This window comes from Mauremys reevesii, linkage group 3 (assembly GCF_016161935.1).
Source record: "Mauremys reevesii isolate NIE-2019 linkage group 3, ASM1616193v1, whole genome shotgun sequence".
Classification (NCBI taxonomy): Eukaryota; Metazoa; Chordata; order Testudines; family Geoemydidae; genus Mauremys; species Mauremys reevesii.
In genome coordinates, this window is record NC_052625.1 from 50871729 (window position 1) to 50899077 (window position 27349).

A 27349-nucleotide genomic window follows, 5' to 3' on the forward strand; every position below is an offset into this window, starting at 1 on the left:
CTGAAGACTGCTGGGGAGTGGAGAGAGAGAGCAGGGCAATGCTGGTGGTGTGGGGGAAGGGGTGGCTCAGGGCCCCACCACCACGAGTCCCAGACTGCTGCTCCAGGGACCGTGCCTGGGGCTGACTGAGCAATGGCCAGTGCGGCTGGCTCCTGGGCTTCCCCAGCTGCTGGGATCCTGGGATCAGCTGCACCAGCACTGCAAAATTCACAGAGGTCACAGAAACCGTGACTTCCACGAATGATTTGCAGCCTTACAATCATTCTAGTAGAGCATTTCCTTCTTCAACTACCCCATACTTGGCTTGTGCTCCTTTAATAGAGCATTACGGTCAGCAATTTGTTTCGGCAACATTTCTTTTTCCTTCCCCAGCTGCTTACAGGATTGCATCCATGTCTTCAGTTTACTGTCAGCGAATCCATTTTGCTTCTTCAGTTGATCTAAAGCCTTCAGATTGTCTCGCTATAAAATAAAAAAAAAATTTTAGTTGCTAATAGGAAAATTCATTCTTCTGTCTAAGCATTATACTCTCACTAATGGCATCTCACCTACCATTAAAAGTTCAGTGCAACTAAAAATCCAAACAAAAGTTATAATATGAATTTATACAGAAGAGTTCACTTAGTAATATACAATTGAATTATAGCAGCTTCTAATTCCAACAGAGAAACATTAAAGTCATGTTTATTGGAAAGCTACGTGTGTGTAGATTTCCTTGATAGAGAAATCATAATCTAAATATAATATTCAAAATAACCAAATGACAGAACCCAGCCGAAAAGCATGTGGTCCAGGCATGTTTGTCCACCTTATGTGCATTGGGGTGCCAAAATAAATGGATGGTAGATATCTGGCAGCCTTATAAAACGCACTTCAGGATAATGTAAATATCAAGCACAGTGCTCCATCAGCTGGGCATGGAGTGAGTACTGTCACACAATGCCTGCTTGCCACAATACCGGCTCCACACTGTGCTACATGAGTGCTTTTTGATGTGTTTATTTCTGAAGTGAGAGCATAGAACTACAGTCCCTCATTCACCATAAATGGAAGTAGAAAAAGATTGCAGACTAGAAAATGCAGAGGGAATTGATAAGAAAAAATTCACCCAGATGGACAGGTTTAAAAACTTTTCCCCTTCTGCTTGGCAGTAAACACCCAACCTATGCGTGTTACAAATAAAACTTCATATAGTCATTACCAGAATTTCTCTTTGCAGTGGCACATGGAATTGTTCACATGCCTATCTAAATTATTAGCAAGAATAGTGCTGTCATAAGAAGAATCACTTCATTAATAATTTAGATGGAAATTCTACATACATCAGAACTGATATGCTCTCCCAAGTCGAGTGTGACATAAGGAGGTAGTAGAAGCAGTTTAAAGATAATAGGGGCATGTCTGCCCTGGGAAGTTTCAGAAGATATTAATTAATGTGTTCATTAACACGATGTTACAACATGCAGTGTAGACACTGCCCTGTTATGTTTAATATCACATCAGTCAGTTACGGTCAACCTTAGGGGCAGAGTGAAAAGACATATTTAAACACGGTCTCATTTTGAAGTAGAGACCCTGGCAAGTAAGGTATTGTTTCCTTTGCACCATAAGTGAAACTTTACCAGAACAATGAATGAAAGTTCCTGATTGAATTCTGCCTGGATACCAAAATGTATCAGTCAGGCTAAAAAAGTGTTTTTAATTTATAAGGAGGTGGGGGGGCACTCAGAGGCTTGCTATGTGAAAGGGGTCAACAGGACAAAAGTTTGAGAATCACTGGGCTAAAGGATAATCTCTGCTGAACTACACTTTCCTTTTGATATCCAGGCTGTCAAACTGTAGGCAGCTCAGGTACAGATACAGATAGGGGCCCATGCGTCAAGAGATCTGTTCCTTGTACTTACCTGCCCCAAAAGAGACATTTGGACAGGATCTGAGAATGACGTGTCCACAAATGGAATTTCTGGAGACACATTGAGAAATCCCACTCAGAGGACATTACCAATGCATGGCATCAGCAAACCTGGTCACTGGGGAAAACTAGCTCCGGGGTGACTGCTGCCATGATACAATTGATGAGATGAAGTTTTGGGTCTTTGTAAATCTTTACCATAGTGGTAAATTTAGAGTCCAGGCCATGCCTATTTTAACCTGGTTGAACAATGTCCTGCACTGGATTCAGAATATTCTGATTTTGAACTCCAGGGGGGTTGGAATCCTTTCTAGCAGCTGGCAAGTTGGGAATGGATCTGTTTCGCTGGTCAGGGCACAAACAGTGATGTTGTCTGTAAATGGACAGGGTTGTGTAACTTGAGACCTCAGCCTTGCGGTGATACTACCAGCCATTTAAACCTCTCAACACAGAGGATAGGTCAAAACGAAGAGTCTTGTATAGGAATTGTAAACTCTTCACACACAAATGCTCATTTTGTCTTTGTGATGCTGAAGATTTAATTGTTTGGGAAGAAAAATATTTAGGTCATCTATGTGAGCTTCTGCTTCATACTCTCCCCTCTGCATGCTAAAATAAATTTGTTAGTCTTTAAGGTGCCACAAGTACTCCTGTTCTTTTTGCGGATACAGACTAACACGGCTGCTACTCTGAAACCATTCCCTTCATGAATACCTTTGGTGTTGGCAGTGACCAATGGATTACTATGCCGGCTTTGACAAGGAGGGTTCAGGCTTCTGTTGTCTCAGCTACTAATTTCACTGGTTCCCCAAATAGCCTTGCACTTATGAAAGTGGATGCACGGGGTATGGATGATTTTTTTCACGTTCATGAGTGTAAACAGTTTCCTTGTAGCCAGAGAGTAAGAATGCTTTGCTACAAATCACATCAAGATAGAGAAAAAATTGCCATGAAAGAATATCTTACACAACACCTCAAGGATTTGACAAGAATGTAACCCAGAGAACTCTCACACTCAAACTGAGGATCATACCCTAGAGACGATGGCCCACTTGCTTGCCACCAACTAGATTTCCCTTACTAAGTCTAAGAAATGGCCACAGTTGGAGTTTTGAAATTTGCTGTAGTGTCCTCACTCTTTTGGTCAATGGAATCTTTTGGAAGGAACTCCTTCTGGAGGCATGGCCATGTCTCTCTCAGGTAGGACTACTGCTGCACTTAGGTTCCCCAAACTTACACATTTTCCTTATCTTTTTATATAACATTTTAGTTTAACATCTAGATTTAACCGGAAATGAATGGAATTCTTATGTGCCTCTCTTCTGGGCACACACTGGCTAAAGTGCTCTTTAATCCTTCAATGCTGAGCAAGCCTATGGAGAGGGAGAGGAGACTCCAAACTCCTTTCCTTGGTAAAGCCTGAGTCCTTGACCTGATAAACAGACAGGGACAATTCCCACTCCATTGTGACCTAAAATTTGGGTCCCCTTCCCTGCTTGAAAGAGGGTCCCAGGCTGAAAACAGAGATGAACAAACTACATTACCCTGCCACCTGAGAATGGGCTTCACAGAAGTAACACATCTCTCTGCACACCCAGATATACTCGGGGGGGAGAGAAGGGAGGCAGTGAGTCTGATACAGAGCACTCCAGGAGACCCGTATATAGGAGAAAACCACAGCAAACACATCCTAAGGGTACGTCCAGACTACCCGCCCTATCGGCGTGTAGCGATCGATTTATCGGGGATTGATATATCGTGGCTCATCTAGACACGATATATCGATCCCTGAACGCGCTCCCCATCAATTCCAGTACTCCACCGGAGCGAGCGGCGGTAGCGGAGTCGACGGGGGAGCCGTGGACATCGATCCCGTGCCGTGAGCACAGAAGATAAATAGATCTAAGATACTTCGACTTCAGCTACGCTATTCACGTAGCTGAAGTTGCGTATCTTAGATCGACACTCCTCCGCACAGTGTAGACCAGCCCTAAGGGTGGGAAGGCAAGAGAAAAGATTTAAAGACTGATGTTTATACAACCTACTCATTAATTGTACGTATTACTTCCTTACAAAGGGGACAATTCCTTTTGCCTTTTTGGGACCCAGCGCATACGGAGTTTCCAAGTATTATTCCTGAGCAGACTATGTCGGGTTCTCATCTCCTTGAGAATCCTCATGCTCCTGATCAAGCCTTCTCACAATGGAGTCAGGGCTTCAAATGGGTGTGTTTATGGACACATGCATGGCACTAGTGCGCTGGTCCAACAAAGCCCCGTCCCCTCACAGAGCAAGGGTTGGTGGCTTGGAACAGCAAGACATAGGTAATCCTCTAAGCCCCCTAAAAAGCTGCCCCCTGAACTACTTGGACTTAGCTTGATCTTGCAGGGCTTTTCTAGCACTGCAATAGCGGTCAAAGGGAGTTACTGAGAGGTGCCGTGTTTGCGGATCCACAGAACTTACTTGAGGAAAGGGAAAGAGGAGCAAGAAGTTGAAATGAAATCAATATGGCAGAAAAATGAACAATAATTAATTAGAAAACAAAGTGTTGGGAGAAACTGAACCGCCAACTTGTTCTGCTGGTGGACACACTTTCTGGTGGCCTGAGGTGAAGGGTGGAGCTTAGTCCGGGGACCTTCAGCAACCACACTGATCCGCCTCCCAGTTCTACAGGGGAGAGGAATCACCTCTTTGTTACCAGTGAGGAGAAAACCTGGGCCACACAACAGACAAAACGTGCACAATTTTATCACGTTTTCAGGTGTCCCGCTAAAGATCTCCTGTATCTTTGATAGCCAGAAGTTGAGAAGATAACAGATTTAATCGCATTTCCATGCTACTAATAGAGAAGTTATAGCAAATGTTATCTTAGAATAGAGAATAGATATTAAAAAGGACACAATTTAATATTTGGGCTCTTAAAAGCTAAATGCCTCATTAACTGTCAGCAAAGGATATTGATATTGTTCTTATCTGGCATTGATAACAGAGACTGAAAATAACATGGCTTTGTTAGTTTCCGTATTGTACCATTTCAACCAAGATATAGGACAAATCATTTGAAATAGTTTCCATTTTCCCTGTCATGAACTAAGTAACGTGCTACTGATTCATTCTTTCTTTTTATTACCTTGCTCAGTTGCTCATTTTCTTGAAGCGAGTTGTTAAGTTGCTCTTGAAGTTTCTTTTGCTCTGCCTTGATGTTTACTATTTCTTTTTTTAAACAAGCCAACTCGGCTGCAGATAGATTTTGGAGATGAGCGATCTCAGCTTGTTTAAGTTGCAACTCTGACTGCACTTTCTCAAGTTCCTCAGTCAAATCTAAAACTGCCTTTAATCCCAAACCATGACATTGGATAGCTGAGACAATTTTAGCATTGCCAGAATTCAGTTTTGCAGAAAGAACATACTGCTAGTCAAATCGCTCTATGCTTCACAATTGTAACGCTTTCTACAGCCCATCTTCCCTGAGGTCCGATGGCTTGTACTCTGAAACTCATGGTTGACAGGTACCAATGGCTAGATAAAGAATGTTGGTGCCCTATTTGTCCATTTTCCTCTCTTTAAAATCCAGCATATATAAAAATGTTCAAGGTGTTTGATGAACTGATGTATGGAGTAAAATTAAGAGACATGGGCAATACAAGAGATTTCCTGTATTGCAAAGAGAATTCTATTGAATAACACCAACTTACCATATGAAACAAGACTACGCATTCCCTTCCTACAGGACAAGGAAAATTCAATGTCTCCAAGACCCAGAACTTGGTGAGAAAGAGGAGCAGACAGAGGGGAAGGGAAATGATACCAATCAACAGTTATTTGAAATATATCAACACCTAGGGTGGAGAAGGATTATTTAGGGTGGTGATTCAAAGGGGGGGTGTGGCAGGCCGGTTGCCCGCTCTAGCCCTGAAGGGGTTGGAACAACCCTGCAGAGGGCTGTGGCTGGGGAAAGCAGCAAGCCTGGGCTGATTGGGGAGGCAGCTACAGCTGGGCCAGTCCCCAATCAGGCCACAGCTGGCCCTTATAAAAGGGCTGTGAGCCAGGCACTCAGTCAGTCTCCCTCTAGCTCTGAAGGGAGAGGGACCTGGCTGCTGGGGTACTAGAGTGAAGCAGGGCTAGGGAAAGCTCCAGACTGGCAACTCCCCAGGCCGCAGGGCCTTGTCCTAGTCCCACAGAGGTACTGAGTTGCAGGGAAAGGCAGCAGGTCCAAATCCCCAAGCCAATGATGAGTGGCCATTACAGACTGCAGTCAGCCTCAGTGAAAGGGGGCTAGATGGTACTGGCAGTAGCCACTGAGACAAGGTGGAGAATAGGGGGTGGGGATTCCCTGGGGTGGGAGACCCAGATAGTGGATTTCTGCTGGGAGCAGGAGCCTGACGGGAGGGCACCGGGGTCTGGGAGGGACATGGGGGCCAGTGAGGAGAGGGATAGTGACCAGCAGAGGATGCTCCAGCTAGAAATGAGCTCAGTCCCTGGATGACCAGAAGGAGGCACTGCAGGGGTGAGAGGATAGTCAGAGACTTGTTAGAGAGGAAGAACTGTCCGGGGTTAAGGGTGACAGCCTAGGACTCTGAGCACCCACATTCAGTTATGTTTCAATTAAGACGAGGTATTGTTGGTTGCAGTGCACAGCTACAGCACAAACATCTTCTGACTTATTTTTTGTTCATAATTATTCCCTTCAGAAAATGGAGATAATGCTACCATTTGACACCTTAAGAACCACAGCTAGAAGATAGCGAAAGCAAGAAAATGGACTTAGAAGGCGTTACATTTTATTAGCTAGCCGAAAGTGCTGCCACTTGCCAAGAATAAGATCAAAACACAAAGCACTTATTTGGATGGCCTCATGGATTGGAGAGTGCAAAATACTGATTAAAATGGGAGCAGGACTGGGTCCATACATTTAATTTTGAAATCTCATTAAGTAAGGTTAGACTTCTACAGGGATAAGTGGGAGCAGTCTCCTTCTTTACAATGGCTATTTAGCAGAATTACCTGTTCTCTTAAACCTCAATCTGCAAATTGCATTTTCCCAACCAAATAGACAAATGTAGGGAAAAGTCAAATTACGGCTCGGCAGGTAACATTTCACCACGTTTAAGCTTGATGGCGTCCATACACAAGCTAAAAGGATAATAGTTTGAGGTATATTTGTTTGCTTGGGATTTTAAAACACAGGAGCACATTGTAGTATTTAATATGCTGACCATATAGTTCTCTTTGGGACATATTTATTCCTCATTTTAAATTGCTTTAAAACCATATAATTTTATGAGTTAGTACTATATATTTGTATAAAGAAGTTCCATCTCAGTTTGGAAAGAGAATTGCGTTTATTAGCTGAAAGTTAATTTAACTATATCACACAATGGGAACTTTTTTTTCTTGGGTATTCTTCAAATCACCATTGATAATGAGGTTTAAAGAACCTCCACACTGAAGTAATAGTTTGTAACAGGATTTAAATAGATAGAAATGTGTATCTCACTTTTCATCTCTTCCGCATAATTCTGGGTCTCCTTCAGAAACTGTTTAGCTGTTTTCAGTTCTTGCAGCTGATGGATTTCTTGAGATTTTTGATCAGACTGGCAGCGAAGAAGGTTTTTTTCCTCCATTTCCTACAACAAAACATTAGTTACAAAACAGTTGATTAAGTCAATAAACTGAGAGTAGTGTGATGTGGAATACTACCCATCTGAGTCCCATGAAGACTCTGGAAACATATACATGAGTTAGGAACACAAACGGCACTCTTGGCAGTCCTCAGAGGGCAGACAATCCTTTTGGGACGTCTCCCAGCTGGCACAGATCACAGCAGTACTTAGGTGGCTCAGGATATGGAACCAGGGAGCTGCAACCAGTTCTCTGGTGCCTGCCTATAGCAGATCTTGACACAGGATAGAATTCAGCCCACAAAAACTGAGCGTCAGTGAAGTTAAGTGACTTGCCCAAAGCCACAGAGGGGAGTCAGTATCAGAACACAGGAGAACTTTCCAGTTCTAACTCCTGTTCTCAGACCACCCATCTCTCAGTGTGGATGAGTCAAATATATGAAGTTGCTCTTGGTAGCAAGGTAGCATTTGATGTAAAGTATTATTAGTCAGTAATACCTGGGGGCTCGGGATAGTACATTTTCTAAGCATCTTTTTTTCCAAATATTTTAAGAAAAGTTAAAATACCCCATACAACTATGTCCTACCTGGGAACTGAAATAAAAGTTATTTCTAAGAAACTAACTCCTTCCACCCAACTCCTGCATTGCTGGGTAACAGATGGCATGGCACTGGTGGGACTCTACTGGAAGCAAGCCATCATTTCTTCATCTACTTACTACGAGCAGATGGGCACCAGTGCGCAGAAGCCAAATTCAAGAAAAGGGAGGGTCTGGATGGAAAACAAATTAAAACCTTGCCGACACAGCAAGTCTGTATTTTCAGCTATTTAAACAAGTCACCCAAAGAACATAACTAAAACCGTTGATGCTTCTAGTTATTTTCCTTTTGTCTCACAACCTTCTAGTCCAAACTGTCCAACTGCTATACCGTAACAAACACACACACACACACACACACACACACACACACACACACACACACACACTCTATCAATCATTCTAAAAGACACAGGTGTCAAGCGACAACATTTTCAGACAATGCTGATGTATGACAAATGTTTCAAAGCTGTATGAATTCTCAGCTTCCTGTGTTCAAAATATCAACAAAATTCAAGGGGTTTAAATGGCTGAAACGCACAGCCCTCTTGCTGTGACTCAGCACAAGTGGCTCTGATTAAGAAGCATTCAACAAAAAGCTGGAACCAACAACCTAACATAGCTGCACAAAAAAAATACCATGCTCTGATGCAGGACGTTCACAAAACCATTTACAAGAAATGCATTCTCCTACCTTAATCTGGTAAGGCTACATCCCATCATTTGTATTTACAATTTGGCCTCAATCGCATAGGCCATCATTAACTCTTGCTTGAATCATCGCAATCCAATGTATTTAGACTTGAATGCTTCTGCCCTGCAAAATCTGCAAGAGTTACAGAACACAGCAGCACACCTCCTCAGTAATACAGGTTCACTTAAGTACATCAGTCCTATGTTTCACTCACTCCGCTCATTCCCCAACAGAACACTGAATCAAATCTCGGTCTTTATTTTCAAAGCTGTAAAGGAAATGGGCCCAATATACCATCTTACTCTCTCAGACTTCAGTAGCTGTGTTCCTCAGGAACTGTCTACACATCAGAAGTAAAACTAGCAGATGCAGCAGACAGGGCTTTTTCAGGAGCTGGCCCAATACTATGAAATTCACTCCTGCAAAAACTTAGAATGACAACTAACATCACCATTTTTCGTATTTACACTCCCGCGCCGCTCCCGCCCTCCACACTTTGCCCTCTGGGACAGTGGTTTTCAACCTCTTTTCCATTTGCAGACCCTAGAAAATTTCAAATGGAGGTGCAGACCTCTTTGGAAATCTTAGATATAGTCTGTGGACCCCCACAGGCCATGGCTTGAAAACCACTGTTCCGTTGTAACGACAACCTTTCGAGAACCCCTTAGACAGTCTGCAAACTCCCAGAGGTCTGTGCACCACAGGTTGAGAAGTGCTCTGGGGGATATGGGAGAAATAGAAACCTCAAATAACAGATGCTAGTCACTTAATTATTCTTAACTCTGGAAAGCATTCAGATACAACAGCAATTGGCACAATAGAAGAACTTAAAAAAACCTAGTCGCTGATGTTGCTTCTACGACTATTTTGAGTTCTCTTCCCTTTCATTTTCCTTCTAATGCCAAATTAAAGGAAAAATCTTTTAATCTACAATGAAGGTTTTTTAAAAATCAAAAGTTACAGCCAGATGCTTTTTGTGTAAATTGGAATAACTTTACTGATTTCAATGGAGCTACGCTGATATATGCCAGAGCAGGATCTGGCTTCATAGTTAGAATTTTGTTGATAATGCTAGTCTATAGTCCTTGAAAAAGTTAAAATGTACAAATCATTTGGGGGATTTTCTCTTGCTTTAAATTGATTGTGTGACCAAAAAAGTACCCACTCCTCCATGAAATCTTAGAATTAGGCAAAACACACTTATACTTAGGAAGCAGCTACTGATTCTAAAAGTTCCAAATGAACTCAGATATTTAATATATTCTATTTTTTAGGACTCAACAAAGAGTCTCTTGAACCATACTACATAATTAGATTAAACAAATAATTCCATATGAACTGTAACCCTATCTGTAGTATGCTGGTGCAAAATCATTTTTTTAAACTCTGACCATACAACCAATTTTTGGCCTGGGGTCAGTCCACATGGAATCAATTGAAAAAACTGCAAGATCGGGGACTTATCTTGTATCACAGCTATAGGTTTTGTGACAGGGTCGGGCCAGAGGGCTACAGGAGAGTGATCCTATTGGGATGCAGGAAGTGGGGAGCCCACTGCTAAAAGATCCCCCCAGCCTTAAGGGGGGGATCAACAAGACCTGGAAACCAAGTGGTTTCAGGGGACAACTAATGAAATAACAGGGACAGACATGCTGTCAAAGGCTCAAACGAAGGGAACCAGATGGGGACACCGAGCAGAGAACCCCGGACAGCGCCCACTGCTCCTCGAAGGCATGAAGGGAGTCAGTGGATGCGTCCCAGAGGATTTCTGCCCGGTTGCGTGAATGGATGGAGGACCGGAAAGAGGCCCCACAGTTACAGGAGACTCCATCGGCCAACCTCCTCTCCCTGGTTTTATAGATGGCCATTTTAGCCAGGGCCAGGAGGAGGTTGACCAGGAGGTCCCGTGACTTTGTGAGGCCACCGATAGGCAGTGCATAAATAAGGAAATGAGGGGGAAAGTGCAGCCAGAAATGCAACAGGATATCTGTGAGGAGACAGAATAGAGGCTGCAGCTTGGCGTACTCCAGGTAAACGTGCACCAGAGTCTCCCTCACGCAGCAGAAAGGGCAGGTGTCCAGGATGGGGGTGAACTGCACCAATTACACGCTCGTGCTCAGACCCCTGTGAAGAAGCGACCAACTGACATCCCCGGCGGGCCTTGGGAGCAGGGTGGAGTATAGGCTGGCCCACCGGGGCTCCTCACCCTCTAGAGGTGGCAGGAGGTCCCTCCACTTTGTGTCAGGGTGGGACGCAAAGGTGAGGAAGTGCAGAGTGTGGAGCACGAGCGCGTATAGATGTTTCCTTGGTGTGGTCTGGAAATGAACCGGCTTTAAGTCGTGCAGATGGCTTATGATGAAGGGGCACGGAGGCCGGTTGGGTCCATGGGGCAGGGGCCTGCTACAGGAGAATGAGAGAAGGCAAATATATTAGCCCCCGATTAAGCAGGTCCCTTTTCCCTGGGTAAGATAACGGGGCAGTTCCAGAAAAATCAGGAATTTGCTGGAACCAATGAAGGCAGGCAGGCTAATTAGGACACCTGGTTTAAAAAGGACCTCACTTCAGTCAGTGAAGGGTGCGCAAAGTGCTGAGAGTGAGAGGGCCTGCGGCTGGAGAACTGAGGAGTACAAACGCTATCTGGCATCACGAGGAAGGTCCTGTAGTGAGGATAAAGAAGATGTTGGGAGGAGGCTATGGGGAAGTAGCCCAGGGAGTTGTAGCTGTCACACAGGTGTTACACGTAACACTGTAGACAGCTGCGATCCACAGGGCCCTGGGCTGAAACCCAGAGTAGAGGGAGGGCCTGGGTTCCCCTCATTCCCCTCCCTCCTACTGGATATAAGAGGAGTTGACTTGGACTGTGGGTCCCACCAGAGGCGAAGATCCCTGGCCTGTCTCCCTGGCCCACTAGGTGGGTCAGCAGAGACTGTGGGGATTGTTCTCCTTCCTTTTCCCCATGCTGGCAAGTGATGTGGTTAGCTGAGTGAATGGCAGGTTTGAGCCATAAAACTGGCCAAACTGAGGGCTGCCCTGAATATCTGAGGTGAGCAAATCCGCCAATAAGTGCAGGACCCACCAAGGCAGAGGAGGAACTTTGTCACAGTCTTTTAAGATGCTCCAAAAAAGGACAGCCAGAATAAGACAGTATCGAAACACAACTTCTGGTGGAAATACACTATTCTCCAACATAGAGCTTGCAGAGTTCCCCTGGGAGTCAGTAAGGCATAAATGGCACCAGTTCTTACTGATTTCCAGTTTAAATTATTAATTATTCCAGTTCCTTTGACTGGTTTGCTAGTAAAGCCTGTTCTGCTCTGCACAGCTTCTGTGTTAAGCTCACTGGAGTCCTTTTCCAAACAGTGTTTCACTGCTATTGCCTATGAGGAAAACACATCACATTTTATTTGTAGTTATATTGAATCTATTTTAAAAAATTAAAAATTCCTGATGTCCCTTTAAATGATGAGCTCCAGAGATACCTTAGAAAACAAAGCCAAAAGAATAAGCTACGTTCTACTTCCTCCTACAGAAAGAGAAGTTTGGAGTAACTGTTGACTTCTGTGTTGTATAACTAAGAGCAGAATTTGGCCCTAAACCTTGAAACTCAGCATGATGGCTTTAAAAAAGTGCAATTAAAAAAAGCCCAAATATCTGAAAAATCCATCCTCCTTTCACTGTCCAGTCCTGGGTTCTAGATTCTGTATCATACCAAAACCAGAACAAGTTAAGGTAACACAAATCTTTAACTCGAGACTGGGCAAGGTTATGAAAAATATTTTCAGGCACATTTTCAAGTATATAGTTGTAATGTATAAATATAGTCATAATTTAAGCAATAGTCATAGTACAGTCTGGTAATCATTGGGAATCCTAACCAGTGCTTTCTTTTAAGCTCAATCATAAGGGCAGCAGATTTAACACTTGCTCTCCATTTTTTTTAACATAACATATTTTGTCAAAGCGAGCACCTATTGGGTTTAGAAGATCCTTCCCCATTCCCACTCAGTCCTCAGCTGCTCATTTGAGAGGTAACATTTAGGTTTGGACTGACGATCAGCTATCACCAAATATGCCATTGAACAGCCAACAAACAGAAAGGATCAATACCAAACTAGACTCAATTCGGTACAATCCAAATACCAAGAGATTGACAAATTGTTGTGTATTTGGTTGTCATGGTTTTTTTTACTATGGCAACTGAGTTAGACTATTAAGGGATAGCTCAGCCGGTTTCAACCGGCTGAGTGAGCTCTCTGTGTCTGTAAATAAAATGGTGGTTTGGTTAGTTGTCTGCTGTCTGGCCTCAAGTGATTTCTTCCTAAACCGGCTGCCCCCAAGGATATAAGACAAATTACTCTACCTTTTCCACTTACTATATACTCAAGGAATAGGTTACATGTTGTGAAAAACCAGTATTTGTACATCTTAATTCCCCATATTTATGGACCAACAAAGACATTCAGCTTGCACCTCTGTCTCCATAACCACATTCTTCAGGGGCAAGGGAAATTAGTGTCGTGCTATCCTCTATCTTAAATTTATCACCTGACTTTATATCGCAAGGATAGGCAACTTATGGCATGTGTGCCACAGACGGCACACGAGCTGATTTTCAGTGGCACTCACACTGCCTAGGTCCTGGCCACTGGACTAGAGGCCTCTGCATTTTAATTTAATTTTAAATGAAGCTTCTTAAACATTTTAAAAACCTTTTTTATTTTACATATACCAATAGTTTAGTTATATATTATAGACTTATAGAAAGAGACCTTCTAAAAACGTTAAATTGTATTACTGGCATGCGAAACCTTAAATTAGAGTAAATAAATGAAGACTCGGCACACCACTTCTGAAAGGTTGCCGACCCCTGTTATGTCGCTATCTAAACCAGGAAGTTAACAAGATCATAACTGTACCACCACCAAATTCTAACTGGTTTTCAACCTTTTTAACCTGTTTTATATCAGTCAGAATAGCTTCATAGTACTCCAAATTAAAAAGGAAGTAAAAAATGAGAATGAAATAACCTAGTTCCATTCTAGAAAGGAGTAGGCTTTTCTGGATAAAAACCTATAGATGTCCAAGTTTGAGTATGAATCGAGTGTTTCAAGAGTAAACCTGGAAAGATGAGTATGTGTAGAGAAAATACTAACCACCTCTGTAGAAAAGGTTTGATTAATGTGCTCACACAGCTAGGATGACACATAGCTATGCCGGACAGCTATCGTGGACAAATTTAGAACCTCTGTATGAAGTCAGTGTAGACCATGTCTATCATAAATAAAAAAGCAGTTTTCTATTAGAGAGTGGGGGTAGAAAAGAAGCAGTGCTCATATCAGAACAAGGCTAAAGGGAACGGTTGTAGGGCATTACCCCCAGACACCTGCTCCATCCCATGTCCTCAAGCACCCCCACAGCCTGTTCCCACTCTCATTGCCAGCCAGAGACCCATCCTATGAAGTCCCCACCCTCTTGGATCCCAGTGATCCATTTCCCCAAATCATTATGTCTCCCCACCCCCTTATTATATTCAGCCTCTCTGCCCTCAGACCCTTTCCAAAGGCCCACTCCTACCCTGGCTTGGCCTGCCAGGAGCAGAAGAATGCAGGCGGGGAGGGTCAAACTCAGGAAGAAGTGAGCAAATTATTAGCAAAATGTTCAAACTTTTTTCTGATTTTATTTTTGTCATCGAACTATAAATAAGAGGTGAACACATTGGTAGCCTGCCTGCCCAGCCTACCTTGAAGAAATACGGATTCACTTCCTCTTACCAAGTTATAACCACCAGACTACTATTATCAACAGCTAGGGAATATGGCTTTAGTCAACTTAATTCGTGGTAGGCCAGTAAATTGTTTCACTAACAAATACAGATCCATTCAAGGAACTGAGAGGGTGTGGGACCAGCAGGGCCCCATGTACCGGCGCATAAGCACAGGGCTCCAGAGGTTGCCAAAGCTGGCCCTGGGGGTACCATTACGGGGAAAAAATTCTGACAGCGTGCATGTGGGCGCGCACACATCAAATATGGAATCGTCAGCGTTTTTTCTTCTACATGGACAAATACTCAATGAACAACTTGTTCACTCTGGTAATAGCAGTCTGGAGGCAACTTTAAACTTGTGAAAAAATGGGTCTCGTCTTACCTTTTCCTTTTCTTTTATTTTCTGTTCTAAGGACCGACGATTATTTTCGACAAATTGTCTCTGATGACTCAGTAGGTCGTCCATTTTTTGCTCCAACATTTCACGCTATACAAAGTGTAATCATAAATCACAGTGATGCAAGGGTAATATTTATTATTTGTACTACAATAGCAATCCCACCCCCGCAATCAGGATTGAAATCCCGCTTTAGTAGGCAGTGTTTAAAAAAAACAACAACAAAAAACGACATACATACGAGGAAGTCATGGTCTCTGCCCCAAAACTGCTTACAGTGTTCCATGACTTAGTGAACACTCACACAGGTATCCCATACCAAACTGAGAACAGATTACACTTGGCTAGAAGACAAGTGTCTGCTAAAGTTTTAATAAGTGTTTAGGCACAGGAGATAAATTCAATGCAACTTTAAATTTACAGAGAATCGGCACATTGATTGATCAGTAAAAGATTACTGAACTATTTTGAACATATTTACTAATATAATCTGCAATTCAATCGGATTTCAAACTCATGTAAAGAAGCTAGACTATAATAAGAAAAGCTCTCAACAGTCACATCTAGAGGTTATGGTGACAGAGCTATGCCAGTAACTCAGGTGATTCATAAGTAGCATCATTGTGACATCAGAAGCAGCAACCAATCAATCTTTCCTCTGCACTTTGCTATCAGTCAGTGAAGTGGAGAGGGCCTAGTCACAGGTCAAAAGTTCTCATTGTTAACTTACTTGAACATCTGTATACAAACATGGTAATAACCCTGGATTGACTCATTGTCCCTGGCCTCAACCTACTCCCAGCCAAGACCTTCTCTCAATGGGGTCCTCACAGAGGTAGCAAAGAACCGCCATTAACGTACCTCTGCAGAGGCAAATTCTTAACCCCCATTCATATGATGGTATAATCTTCAGCATCCTGTATATAGGATGTAGGAAGCAGCAGAATTTTCTAACAAGCAGCAGCATTTTCTAACATTCTTAAGTAGGCAGCAGAATCTGCATACATAGATAAAATCCCTGACAGCAAAGAGTAGGAGACAACCATCACACTTACAGAAGACATATGTGGTGGTGCCTTTCCCCACGGCAACATAACTTCTTTAATCTAAGTGTGTATGGAGGGGCAGAAAGGGGATGGGAAAAGAGTTAAGCTAAAGAGAAATATGAAGAATCGTGGAATCCATGACTTGCATGAGATACAATGTTCTACCCAATGCACACAGAAATTGTAGAGCTGCAACAATTGGCAGAGGCCAAAACATTCAGCTGGACTAACTTCCACATGTTAAATACGGTGAAAAGCCAATGATTTTCAAAGCAGGAGACAGTGGTGCTGTTAAAACGTCTTTTTATGACACTTTCAAATGGCTTTAGGATATATAAAATATCTGTGTTTCTTAGATATTTGTTATCGTTATTCACTCTACCGCAATAACAATACTGCATTGCTGGCTGCCTCATTAGAGAGCTGGCCTGCTATTTGTTCAGACTATCAGAGCAACTTATCCATAAAGGAAAACTTTTCAAGGTGCAGATCTTCCCCACAGCACACACCCACGTAACTGGTATTAAAAAAAAAAAATTAAAAAAAATCTAAAGGTAGGGGAAAAAAGGAACCAATCACTAATCCCAAAAGTCATAGAGCAGCAGATGATCCACTAGTTTCCATGGTTCTCCTGCTACGTTGTCCAGTATATCAATGCAGTGGCTGACCCACTAAACCAAACAACTACTTCATGCAGTGGCAAGGAAGCTCCTGCAGAGAAAGGAAGTGCTGTGCAGGCTGCTGAAATCTTGCCCACCCTATCCCATATAGCAAAGTGTAGGCCTCTTCATGGATATGGAAAGATGGGGCCAAATAAGGATTTGCCTCTTAATGAAAGGCTGGGTTTGACTGGCTTTATTTCTTTACTCTTATCAGTGTACACCTCTTTGGCATCTGTTTTAGCTAGCAAAAAAAAATCCATTTTATATGATTAACACACGTTTGCTCCACTAATGCAAATTATTTCAACGTTTCAATTATATCAGTACTATAGCCACAGAAATTTCTTGGCTTCCTTGCACTGAATACAAGCGGGCCTTTTCCCCCTTGATTCTTCTGCAGCAAAACAGAGAGGTCTTGGAAGGACCCAAGATCTTGCATTCTGAGCACTTTAAAACTCTTCAGTAAGGTGTGAGAATTCTTTCCTGTCATGGAAGGGATCCAGAGGTACCACCTGAATTTAGAGGTCCAAAGGATAGAGAAATATCTGTCCTGGATCATGCAGGTCTGTGACTCTAAGTGGACAGCACTGTTCTCTTTTCTTGTTTATGTACCAGCCTCACAGACTGCAATACAGTTCTACTAATAGGCTTTATTAACTTCTGCCTGTGCTGGTGCTGCATAAGCAAAAGTATGAGATGTTTTAGCTCATATAAAGCTATTTAAATCTTTTAAGGGCATAGGGAAATGGTGGACTTAAATATACAGTAGAACCTCAGAGTTACCAACTCGGGAATGGACGTTGTTCGTAACTCTGAACAAAACATGATGGTTGTTCTTTCAAAAGTTTACAACTGAACATTGTCTTAACATAGCTTTCCAACTTAACTATGCAGAAGAAAAAATGCTGCTTTCCCTTCATTTTTTAGTAATTTAACACAGTACAGTCCTGCATTTGCATTTTTTGTGGGGGATGGGGTGGGGTAGAAGGGATGTGTCTCTGCTGCTGCCTAATTATGTTCTTCCGGTTCCAAACGAGATTTGTGTGGTTGACTGATCAGTTTGTATCTCTGGTGTTTGTAACTCTAAAGCTCAACTGTAAATTATGGAGCCACCATTAGCAAGCACATACATAGTTAAGCTTTGTTGGAGAACTGTGTAATGAATTGTGTTAGTGAAATGTGTACTAAGTAATGTTAGAGAAATTATTATATACAATTCTGGAAGAAAATAGGAATGTTTGCTTTTTGTATGTAGTTCTGCTGCTTGAGGTTGTCAGATTTTGCTGAAACAGTCCGTAAATCAGAAAATTCGTTTTTGTGTCTCATCTATACAGTTCTTGACCAAGCAGATAGCAGGGTAGAGAAGAGAGCTGTTAGCTTTCAGTAAGTGAGGTACAATCCCTCATGCCCCCACCCATCCATTCAATCAGCTAACAAGTTTTTTTTTTAATCACAATATTAATAACATTCACTGCTTGTTCTCTCACCTTATTCTTGGCTTTGACTATTTCAATGACAGAAGACCCCAAACTCTTCATATATTCCATAGTTACTAAAAAGCTCTCAACAGTCACCTCTAGAGGTTATGGTGACAGAGCTATGCCAGTTACTCAGGTGATTTACAAATAGCATCACTGTGACATCAGAAGTACCAACCAATCAATCTTTCCTGTGCAATTTGCTCAGTAACTCAGGTGATTCATAAGTAGCATCATTGTGACATCAGAAGTGGCAACCAATCAATCTTTCCTCTGCACTTTGCTATCAGTCAGTGAAGTGGAGAGGGCCTATTCACAGGTCAAAAGTTCTCATTGTAAAATTACTTGAACATTTGTATACAAACATGGTAATAATCCTGGATTGACTCAATGTCCCTGGCCTCAACCTACTCCCAGCCAAAACCTTCTCTCAATGGGGTCCTCACAGAGGTAGCAAACAACCGCCATTACCGTACCTCTCCAGAGGAAAATTCTTAACCCCCATTCACATGATGATTCAGCATCCTGTATATAGGATGAAGAAAGCAGCAGAATTTTCTAACAAGCAGCAAAATTGTACAAGTCAGGTACAATCCCTCATCCCCCACCTGCCTATTCAACCAGCTAACAAGTAAAAACTAAAGGCCACAGAAACAGATGAGTACGAAGAATAAAAATTGCAGTTGTAATATAAGTGTAAGCGGGGGAATGGTCCCGCTATTGTGGGGAACTTTCCTGGCTTCTGTGTACCCCGGTGAAGTGGGCTAGCGAAAGGATCTGAGTCCTCGCTCCCACTTCCTTTACCCAGAGGCCTCCCTGCCCTTGAGGACTCTCCTGTTTGGCAGAGTTCTCGTAGCCCCAACAAGACTGGGCCCAGGATTCCTGGGGGGCTCAACCCCCAACCCTGCTGTGGCCACCTAGGACAGGGGCTAAGGTGTCCCCACTCCGGGGTACCCTCTCTGCACTGGGCACCTCCCTGACCCACTGATTATTCCATACAATTTAAAGCAAATACAAGTTGTTTACTTAACAATCGATTTAAAGAAAAGAATAAGAATAAATGGGAACGGTTACAGGGAAACACATCACCCTGCTCTGTGGCAGGGAACATTACAAACAATGTCTCTGGACATCAAAGCACTTTGCAGTCTGTTCCTTGTAGGCCCCAGGCCTCCTTCTCAGGCCCTGGCTGCGCTGCAGGAATGCTGCGGGTGGGACACTTGAAATGGTGGTGACCACACACCTCCGGACTTTGGGTGGTGGGATCCTTCTTTCCAGTGCCAGCCCCCCGGCAGGTTAAGGTCCCCTCCCAGCCTGGCCTGCATGGACCCTTGGCTGGAGTGTCTTTCTGCGCTGGGCCCTTTTACCAAGGTTCCCCCCCTTGGCTGGCCCCAGTTGCTCACCACACTCTGGCTCTCTGGCTGCAGCTCTGCTCCCAGCACAGGAACTGCTCTCCCTGGGATGTGCCTCTGGCTCTAGCTCCGCTCCCAGCACAGGATCTGCTCTCTCTCTGCGCTGTGCTTCTGGCTCTCTGGCTGCAGCTCTGCTCCCAGCACAGGATCTGCTCTCTCTGGGCTGTGCCTCTGGCTCTCTGGCTGCAGCTCTGCTCCCAGCACAGGATCTGCTCTCTGGGCTGTGACTCTGGCTCTCTGGCTGCAGCTCCGCTCCCAGCACAGGATCTGCTCTCCCTGGGCTGTGCCTCTGGCTCTCTGGCTGCAGCTCTGGCCCCTCTGGATCTGGCCTGGCTCTGTTCTCCAGCTCAGCTTGGGCCCCTGCTTCCTCCTTAGCTCGGCCCCACTCTGTCTGACTCCGGCACATTCCTGCTCACACACGGAGGACGGACCCACACTGGCCTTCTGTCTCCCTGATTAGCCGGCCTGCCCTGTCAATCAGGCTGACCTGGAGCATTGGCCTCTTGCCATTGTTCCTGGGGACTGTCAGTCTCAGGGTCCTGATTTGCCATCGATCCCTCCCCTTTTAGTGCTGGGAGCTAGCAGCCAAAACACCCCCACTGAATGTTAGTAAGGGGGCAACAGTCCCCTTACATTCCCCCCTGCTAAAATTCTGCCACAGCCACAATAGTTACACCGGTACATCCAGGCCCCATAACAACAACATATATCCACATCATATTATATTAAAAACCCATTAACAATTACGAAAAGAACATTTAACATAGTTAACACTCCACATCTACTTCTTAATACTATACATAACAATATTCATCAACACACTACATAGAACCAATAAAATAAGTATCTCTAAGTCTAACAGGAAGTACACCTTTATTAGCCCTCTGGGACCTCCTTAAAACTGGTGGTTCGTTACCCATATTTTCTGTTTCCCTATCCTCGGTAATACTGGGTCAGTTTGAGGGATCTGGCCATTCTCGTTAGGGTTTGGGTTTGCCCCACTCTGTCCCCCTCTGTATTTGGTTTGTGGGACTAGAACCATTTCCCAACTGGTTTCAGCCTCCTCAGAGTGTACTGATCTACGCCTCCTATGGTCCCTGTCTGGACTAAGAGTGCAATGTTTCAACTGGTCCCTGTGTACTACTCTCTCAGGACCTCCTCGTTCAGGCCGAATGGTGTAAACTGGTAGCTCGGGATTGGTGTGAGCAACTACAATGTGGGGCTTTGACTCCCACTTGTCCTGTATTTTATTACGCCCCCGGTGTCTATGGTTACGAACTAGTACACGGTCACCGGGCCTGATGAGAGCCCCACTGGACTTGCGATCATAAGTCCTTTTCCTACTTTGGGCAGTGTCTTTAGTTGTATTGAGAGCAACTTCACAGGCTATCTTCAGCCTGTCATGGTGACCTTTGACTTGGTCATCATAATTGGTCACCTCATCCTTAGAAAAGATTTCTTGATGTTTCTCTGGCAACGCCCTTATGTTAGCCACATGTGCAGGAATCAGCCCTTGGCGTGCCACGTGAACAGGAACTGGCAGTCTCCCATCACATCTTTCTGGAAGAAAGGTAACTCGTCCTCCCTTCTCCCTCATCATCTGCAGCTCATTTTCTGGTACACAGCGGTGTTCATCAAGGATCTTCCCTTTCCACGGAGGAATAATGGTCTTCTGTTTTCTGCCCACTTTAACATTTCCAATATGCCTCCTGGGGCCCAGGGAATGACTCTGCCTCTCCGCTCGAGCCAATACTCTACTCCGCACAGCATTCTTCGTATAGTGCTCGTGACAGTTCATCCTCCTGGTTCCTTCTCCTGGTAAGAGTAGCTCCTTCAGCTCACTGATGATGTTCATTCCTAGAATCCCTGGAACTTCTTCTCCCATATGGCTCCCTTTTGACGCTTTGTCTTTCAGGATGAAGATGCATTTTCCTGGCAGCGTTTGGCCCATATACTCTATGTCTGCTTCAAGGCACCCCGCCACTGGGATTGCCAGTCCGTTAACAGCTGTTAGGCATTACAAACCGTGTGCTGTGCATGGTCAGGTCCTTGTCCTTCAAATATTTTTTAAAATGCGACTCTGTAATGGTGGTGACTTCGGAGCCAGTATCTACCAAACATCTGGTCTTCACCCCTGCTATATATACTTCAGCAGTTAGACAGTCTCCAAATGCTCGCTTACAGAAGTCGCTAGATATGCTGGCACTGACCACGTTCCTCTCACTGTATGCAGAGGGATTTTCCACCAAGGACAGGCCTAGGAATCCTTCTGCCACTGCTTGGCCTTCTACTCTAGATGGACCACTCGCTCCTGGTGCCCCATTGGTTTCGAGTGCCTGGGACTCTGTTCTCCTTCTCAGTGAACATTCTCGGCTAGTATGTCCTGGCCTGTCACAAGTGTAACAAATGTATCTTCCCAGCTCATCCTTCAGTGGGGCTCTTCTTCGGGGTCCTGGGGCCCTTGGATGTCTTGGCATATTGGTGGGGTTTTTCTCTTTCATCACCTCAGTCATTACTTTCAACATCTCCCCCTGTTGGACCGCCAGTTTTTGGACAGCTTCACTTAAGCTTTCCAATGTTAGCTGTGTTTGGGGCAGGGCTTTTTCCCCAGCAGCTGCATTCACTAGGCTCCCACTTCGTGTACAGGGGTTACTCTTGGCTGTCTCTGCCACAGGAACTTCCTCTTCTTCTGACCACATAATGGCAGCCTGCATGAGTTCATAGAACTTCTTACTGGGCTCTTCCTTAAACCTCCTTTTCATTTCACGTCTGAGGGAGTCATCACGAAGCCCCAACACCAGCTGCTCTTTCAGAACTGTATCTGGGTCTGGAACTCGTTGAGGTCTCGCTCCACTTTGCTCATTCTCTCCTGGAGGTCATATGCATATGCCCGGATAGTTTCACCAGGCTCCTGCTTTCTCTCAAAGAACTCCTTTAGTCGGGTTCCAATAGGCACCTTGTCTCCATACACTTCTAGGAGGAGTTCAAATACCTTTTCCACATCTTTCTTGTCTGCCACTGCCATGAACTTTACTGTGGCCTTGGCCTGGCCCTTGAGATGTTCCTCTATGAAGTCTACATGGTCTTCTACAGGTACTCTTAGCACACGCAGAGCTGCCTTCACAGACTTGACCCACTCCTCTACCGTAATGTCTCCTGGTCTTGTCGGGAAGCCACCAAACTCTGTGACCTTCCGCTCCCGTGGGACATAAATAGTAGCGGGTTTCTTAGCTTCTGCTGCCTGTTGGTCTATTACTGCCTTGGCCAGCGATAAGGCTTCTCTCTGTTCAGTTCTAGCTTGTTGTAATGCCTCCGCTTGGTCTGATAATCTGCGCTGAAGTTCAGCAAACTGGGTTCGTAGTTCTTCAATTCCAGCCATGGTAGAGTGCTCAACCAGGCCTGGACAGTGCTACTAGAACTCAACCAGTAAACCAATGGGGTGGACCCTGTGGATAGGATCCTGTTCGTGACGCCAATTATGTAAGCGGGGGAATGGTCCCGCTATTGTGGGGAACTTTCCTGGCTTCTGTGTACCCGGTGAAGTGGGCTAGCGAAAGGATCTGAGTCCTCGCTCCCACTTCCTTTACCCAGAGGCCTCCCTGCCCTTGAGGACTCTCCTGTTTGGCAGAGTTCTCGTAGCCCCAACAAGACTGGGCCCAGGATTCCTGGGGGGCTCAACCCCCAACCCTGCTGTGGCCACCTAGGACAGGGGCTAAGGTGTCCCCACTCCGGGGTACCCTCTCTGCACTGGGCACCTCCCTGACCCACTGATTATTCCATACAATTTAAAGCAAATACAAGTTGTTTACTTAACAATCAATTTAAAGAAAAGAATAAGAATAAATGGGAACGGTTACAGGGAAACACATCACCCTGCTCTGTGGCAGGGAACATTACAAACAATGTCTCTGGACATCAAAGCACTTTGCAGTCTGTTCCTTGTAGGCCCCAGGCCTCCTTCTCAGGCCCTGGCTGTGCTGCAGGAATGCTGCGGGTGGGACACTTGAAATGGTGGTGACCACACACCTCCGGACTTTGGGTGGTGGGATCCTTCTTTCCAGTGCCAGCCCCCCGGCAGGTTAAGGTCCCCCTCCCAGCCTGGCCTGCATGGACCCTTGGCTGGAGTGTCTTTCTGCGCTGGGCCCTTTTACCAAGGTTCCCCCCCTTGGCTGGCCCCAGTTGCTCACCACACTCTGGCTCTCTGGCTGCAGCTCTGCTCCCAGCACAGGAACTGCTCTCCCTGGGATGTGCCTCTGGCTCTAGCTCCGCTCCCAGCACAGGATCTGCTCTCTCTCTGCGCTGTGCTTCTGGCTCTCTGGCTGCAGCTCTGCTCCCAGCACAGGATCTGCTCTCTCTGGGCTGTGCCTCTGGCTCTCTGGCTGCAGCTCTGCTCCCAGCACAGGATCTGCTCTCTCTGGGCTGTGCCTCTGGCTCTCTGGCTGCAGCTCCGCTCCCAGCACAGGATCTGCTCTCTCTGGGCTGTGCCTCTGGCTCTCTGGCTGCAGCTCTGGCCCCTCTGGATCTGGCCTGGCTCTGTTCTCCAGCTCAGCTTGGGCCCCTGCTTCCTCCTTAGCTCGGCCCCACTCTGTCTGACTCCGGCACATTCCTGCTCACACACGGAGGACGGGACCCACACTGGCCTTCTGTCTCCCTGATTAGCCGGCCTGCCCTGTCAATCAGGCTGACCTGGAGCATTGGCCTCTTGCCATTGTTCCTGGGGACTGTCAGTCTCAGGGTCCTGATTTGCCATCGATCCCTCCCCTTTTAGTGCTGGGAGCTAGCAGCCAAAACACCCCCACTGAATGTTAGTAAGGGGGCAACAGTCCCCTTACATAAGTACAACTGCATGCAGCCAGGGAGCGTGACAGCAAGGAATAGCTGCGATGGGAACTACACAGATATAAGTAAGTTTTAGCAGGATAAGCAAAAAATGTATTAATCTGGGTTAGTTATTGTGATTTATGCAGGCGAATCTTTTAATCAGGGCCGGCTCAAAACCCCAGCACGCCACGCACGCGCATGGGGCGGCATTTTCCCAGGAGGGCGGCAGGCGGGTCCGGCGGACCTTCCGCAGTCATGCCTGCGGAGGGTCTGCTGGTCCCGCGGCTCGGGTAGACCTCCCGCAGGCATGACTGCGGACGGTTCCCTGGTCCCGCGGCTCGGGTGGACTTCCCGCAGGCATGCCTGCGGAAGCTCCACTGGAGCCGCGGGACCAGCGCACCCTCCGCAGGCACGTCCCCCGGAGCCGGGGACCGGCGCCCGGCAGCGCGCCCCCACGGCATGCCGCCCTGCTTGGGGTGGCCGGATTACTAGAGCCGCCCCTGCTTTTAATTAGGGGGTTAGAGTAGAATATATATGGATAAAGACACAGATGAGGTAGCTTCCTCTACTGAGTCTGCGCAAAGTTACAGAACAGAGGATTAAAAAATAGATGATTGACATAATAGTGGAGAAGAGACAGAGGAAAAATAGCCAAGCATAGCAGAGATTTGAGAAGAGTCACCCTGTCCCCAAGAAAGATAACTTGAGCACTTCCTTGTCTTGCCTTATCTTTTTTTGCACGTTTATGTAATTCATATGTGATAGTAGCATTGTCTAAAAACATATATAATAAAGGCTAAAATAAATTGTTTAAGCCTAAATTGAAGTGGATTTGGTTTTCACCCAACAGGTTGACGTTTGCATTTAAAGTGGAACTAAAAATCCTGGTTTCACAGTATAATAAATGAATCTACTTTCCAAGTTCAGCAGAGTTACACTTTAGATTACATTAATTTTTTGCATAAAATAGTTTCTTACTTTGCCAGAGACATTTTTTTTTTAAAATCACAATATTAATAAAATTCACTGCTTGTTCTCTCACCTTATTCTTGGCTTTGATTATTTCAATGACAGAAGACCCCAAACTCTTCATATATTCCCTAGTTACTAAAAAGCTCTCAACAGAGGTGATGGTGACAGAGCTATACCAGTAACTCAGGTGATTTACAAGTAGCATCATTGTGACATCAGAAGAACCAACCAATCAAACTTTCCTGTGCAATTTGCTCAGTAACTCAGGTGATTCATAAGTAGCATCATTGTGACATCAGAAGTAGCAACCAATCAATCTTTCCTCTGCACTTTGCTATCAGTCAGTGAAGTGGAGAGGGCCTATTCACAAGTCAAAAGTTCTCATTGTTAACTTACTTGAACATCTGTATACAAACATGGTAATAACCCTGGATTGACTCAATGTCCCTGGCCTCAACCTACTCCCAGCCAAGACCTTCTCTCAATGGGGTCCTTACAGAGGCAGCAAAGAACAGCCATTACCGTACCTCTGCAGAGGCAAATTCTTAACCCCCATTCATATGATGGTATAATCTTCAGCATCCTGTATATAGGATGTAGGAAGCAGCAGAATTTTCTAACAAGCAGCAGCATTTTCTAATATTCTTAAGTAGGCAGCAGAATCTGCATGCATAGATAAAATCCCTGACTGCAAAGAGTAGGTGACAACCATCACACTTACAGAAGGCATATGTGGTGGTGCCTTTCCCACAGCAACATAACTTCTTTAATCTAAGTGTGTATGGAGGGGCAGAAAGGGGATGGGAAAAGAGTTCAGCTAAAGAGAAATATGAAGAATCGTGGAATCCATGACTTGCATGAGTTATAATGTTCTACCCAATACACACGGAAACTGTGAGCTGCAGCAATTGGCAGAGGCCAAAACATTCAGCTGGACTAACTTCCCCATGTTCTCAGGCATTCCTGCACCCCTCAGAGTTGCTCCACTAATCTCAACTCAGAGTGCCTGCAAAGTTCAGTAGCTCCACCAGAACCTCCAGTTCTCCTGGTAACCACAGAACCTGAGGGACCCCTATCATACTTCTAAGTACTACAATGTTCCCCGTTTCTTAGCTCCCCTATTGTTCTCTGCATAACACCGGGAGCTCTCTGCCAGCTTTCTTTCTTTGCATGGGAAAGATTTCAAAATGTCTTAAAGAAATTATCAAGAAAATCCCCAGGCAGAAACCAAACAAAACAAATCATTAAACTCTGTGAGTAAAGTTGACAGTACATGTAAGTTTGTTTTTTTTTAAATTCGTAATGCTGCAGTTATGAAAAACAAATAAAATGAAGCATTAGAAACCAAGGTAATTCAGAGTTAAGATCAAAATAAAAGACAGCCTAACATTTGAAAAGTAGGCAAGATCAGGGCCGGCTCCAGGCACCAGTGTAGCAAGCAGGTGCCTGGGCAGCCAATGAAGAGAGGGGTGGCACGTGCAGCAGTTCGGCGGCACTTCGACAGTGGGGCTGTCACTCCCGCTTGGAGCGAAGGACCTGCTGCCGAATTGCCGCCATAGAAGAAGCGGCGGTAGAGCTGCCACCAATCGCGAACGCGGCTTCTTTTTATTATTATTTTTTGCTGCTTGGGGCGGCAAAAATGCTAAAGCCGGCCTTGGTTCAGATGCAAGCCTGTGACAACTGTCAGTAGGAACACAGCATGTGTCCAAAAGACACTTTGTCCGGACATAAGATAAGCATAAGTTGGGTCTGCATAAAAGCTTGGAGTTCTCCATCCTTCTCTTTGAGGAGATCTTAGTCTGGAATCATCTCTGGACTCTTCCGTGCCCGGTACCTTTTTCACAGAAAGCTTCTTGTCCGATGTGCCAGCTTTTGAAAGAGGATGTTGCTGATGAGGCCCAGGAAGTGAGGGACCCAGTACTAGCACTCTAAGGAGCAGAGAAGACATTTACAGGATGGTTATCTGACCCA

General features: G+C 45.0%; 1 protein-coding gene across 2 annotated transcripts; it reads right to left on the bottom strand.

Annotated features, from left to right (window-relative positions):
• Positions 1-403: 403 nt before the first annotated feature.
• On the bottom strand, positions 404-25500 carry LOC120402426 (centromere protein F-like). 2 transcript variants are annotated; one of them, XM_039533052.1, is made up of 4 exons: positions 25449-25500; positions 14973-15077; positions 7410-7539; positions 404-462 (listed from the first exon to the last, which is right to left on the bottom strand). In XM_039533052.1, the coding sequence occupies exons 1-4, from the start codon at positions 25497-25499 to the stop codon at positions 410-412; spliced, it is 339 nt and encodes a 112-aa protein (XP_039388986.1). In that variant the 5' UTR covers position 25500; the 3' UTR covers positions 404-409. The 2 variants fall into 2 exon arrangements, with proteins under 2 accessions (XP_039388986.1, XP_039388987.1); XM_039533053.1 differs by lacking the exon at positions 25449-25500 and adding an exon at positions 18183-18234.
• Between the last annotated feature and the right edge of the window lie 1849 nt (positions 25501-27349).

Bases quoted from the DNA above. Each gene is read 5' to 3' on its own strand.
- LOC120402426 (XM_039533052.1), bottom strand. From the start codon at position 25,499: ATGAAGAGTTTGGGGTCTTCTGTCATTGAAATAATCAAAGCCAAGAAT. The intron at 7,540-14,972 runs GTAAGACGAGAC...GTTTTGTTGTAG, and splicing joins AAATAAAAGAAAAGGAAAAG to GAAATGGAGGAAAAAAACCT. The intron at 463-7,409 runs GTGAGATACACA...TTTATTTTATAG, and splicing joins TTATGCGGAAGAGATGAAAA to CGAGACAATCTGAAGGCTTT.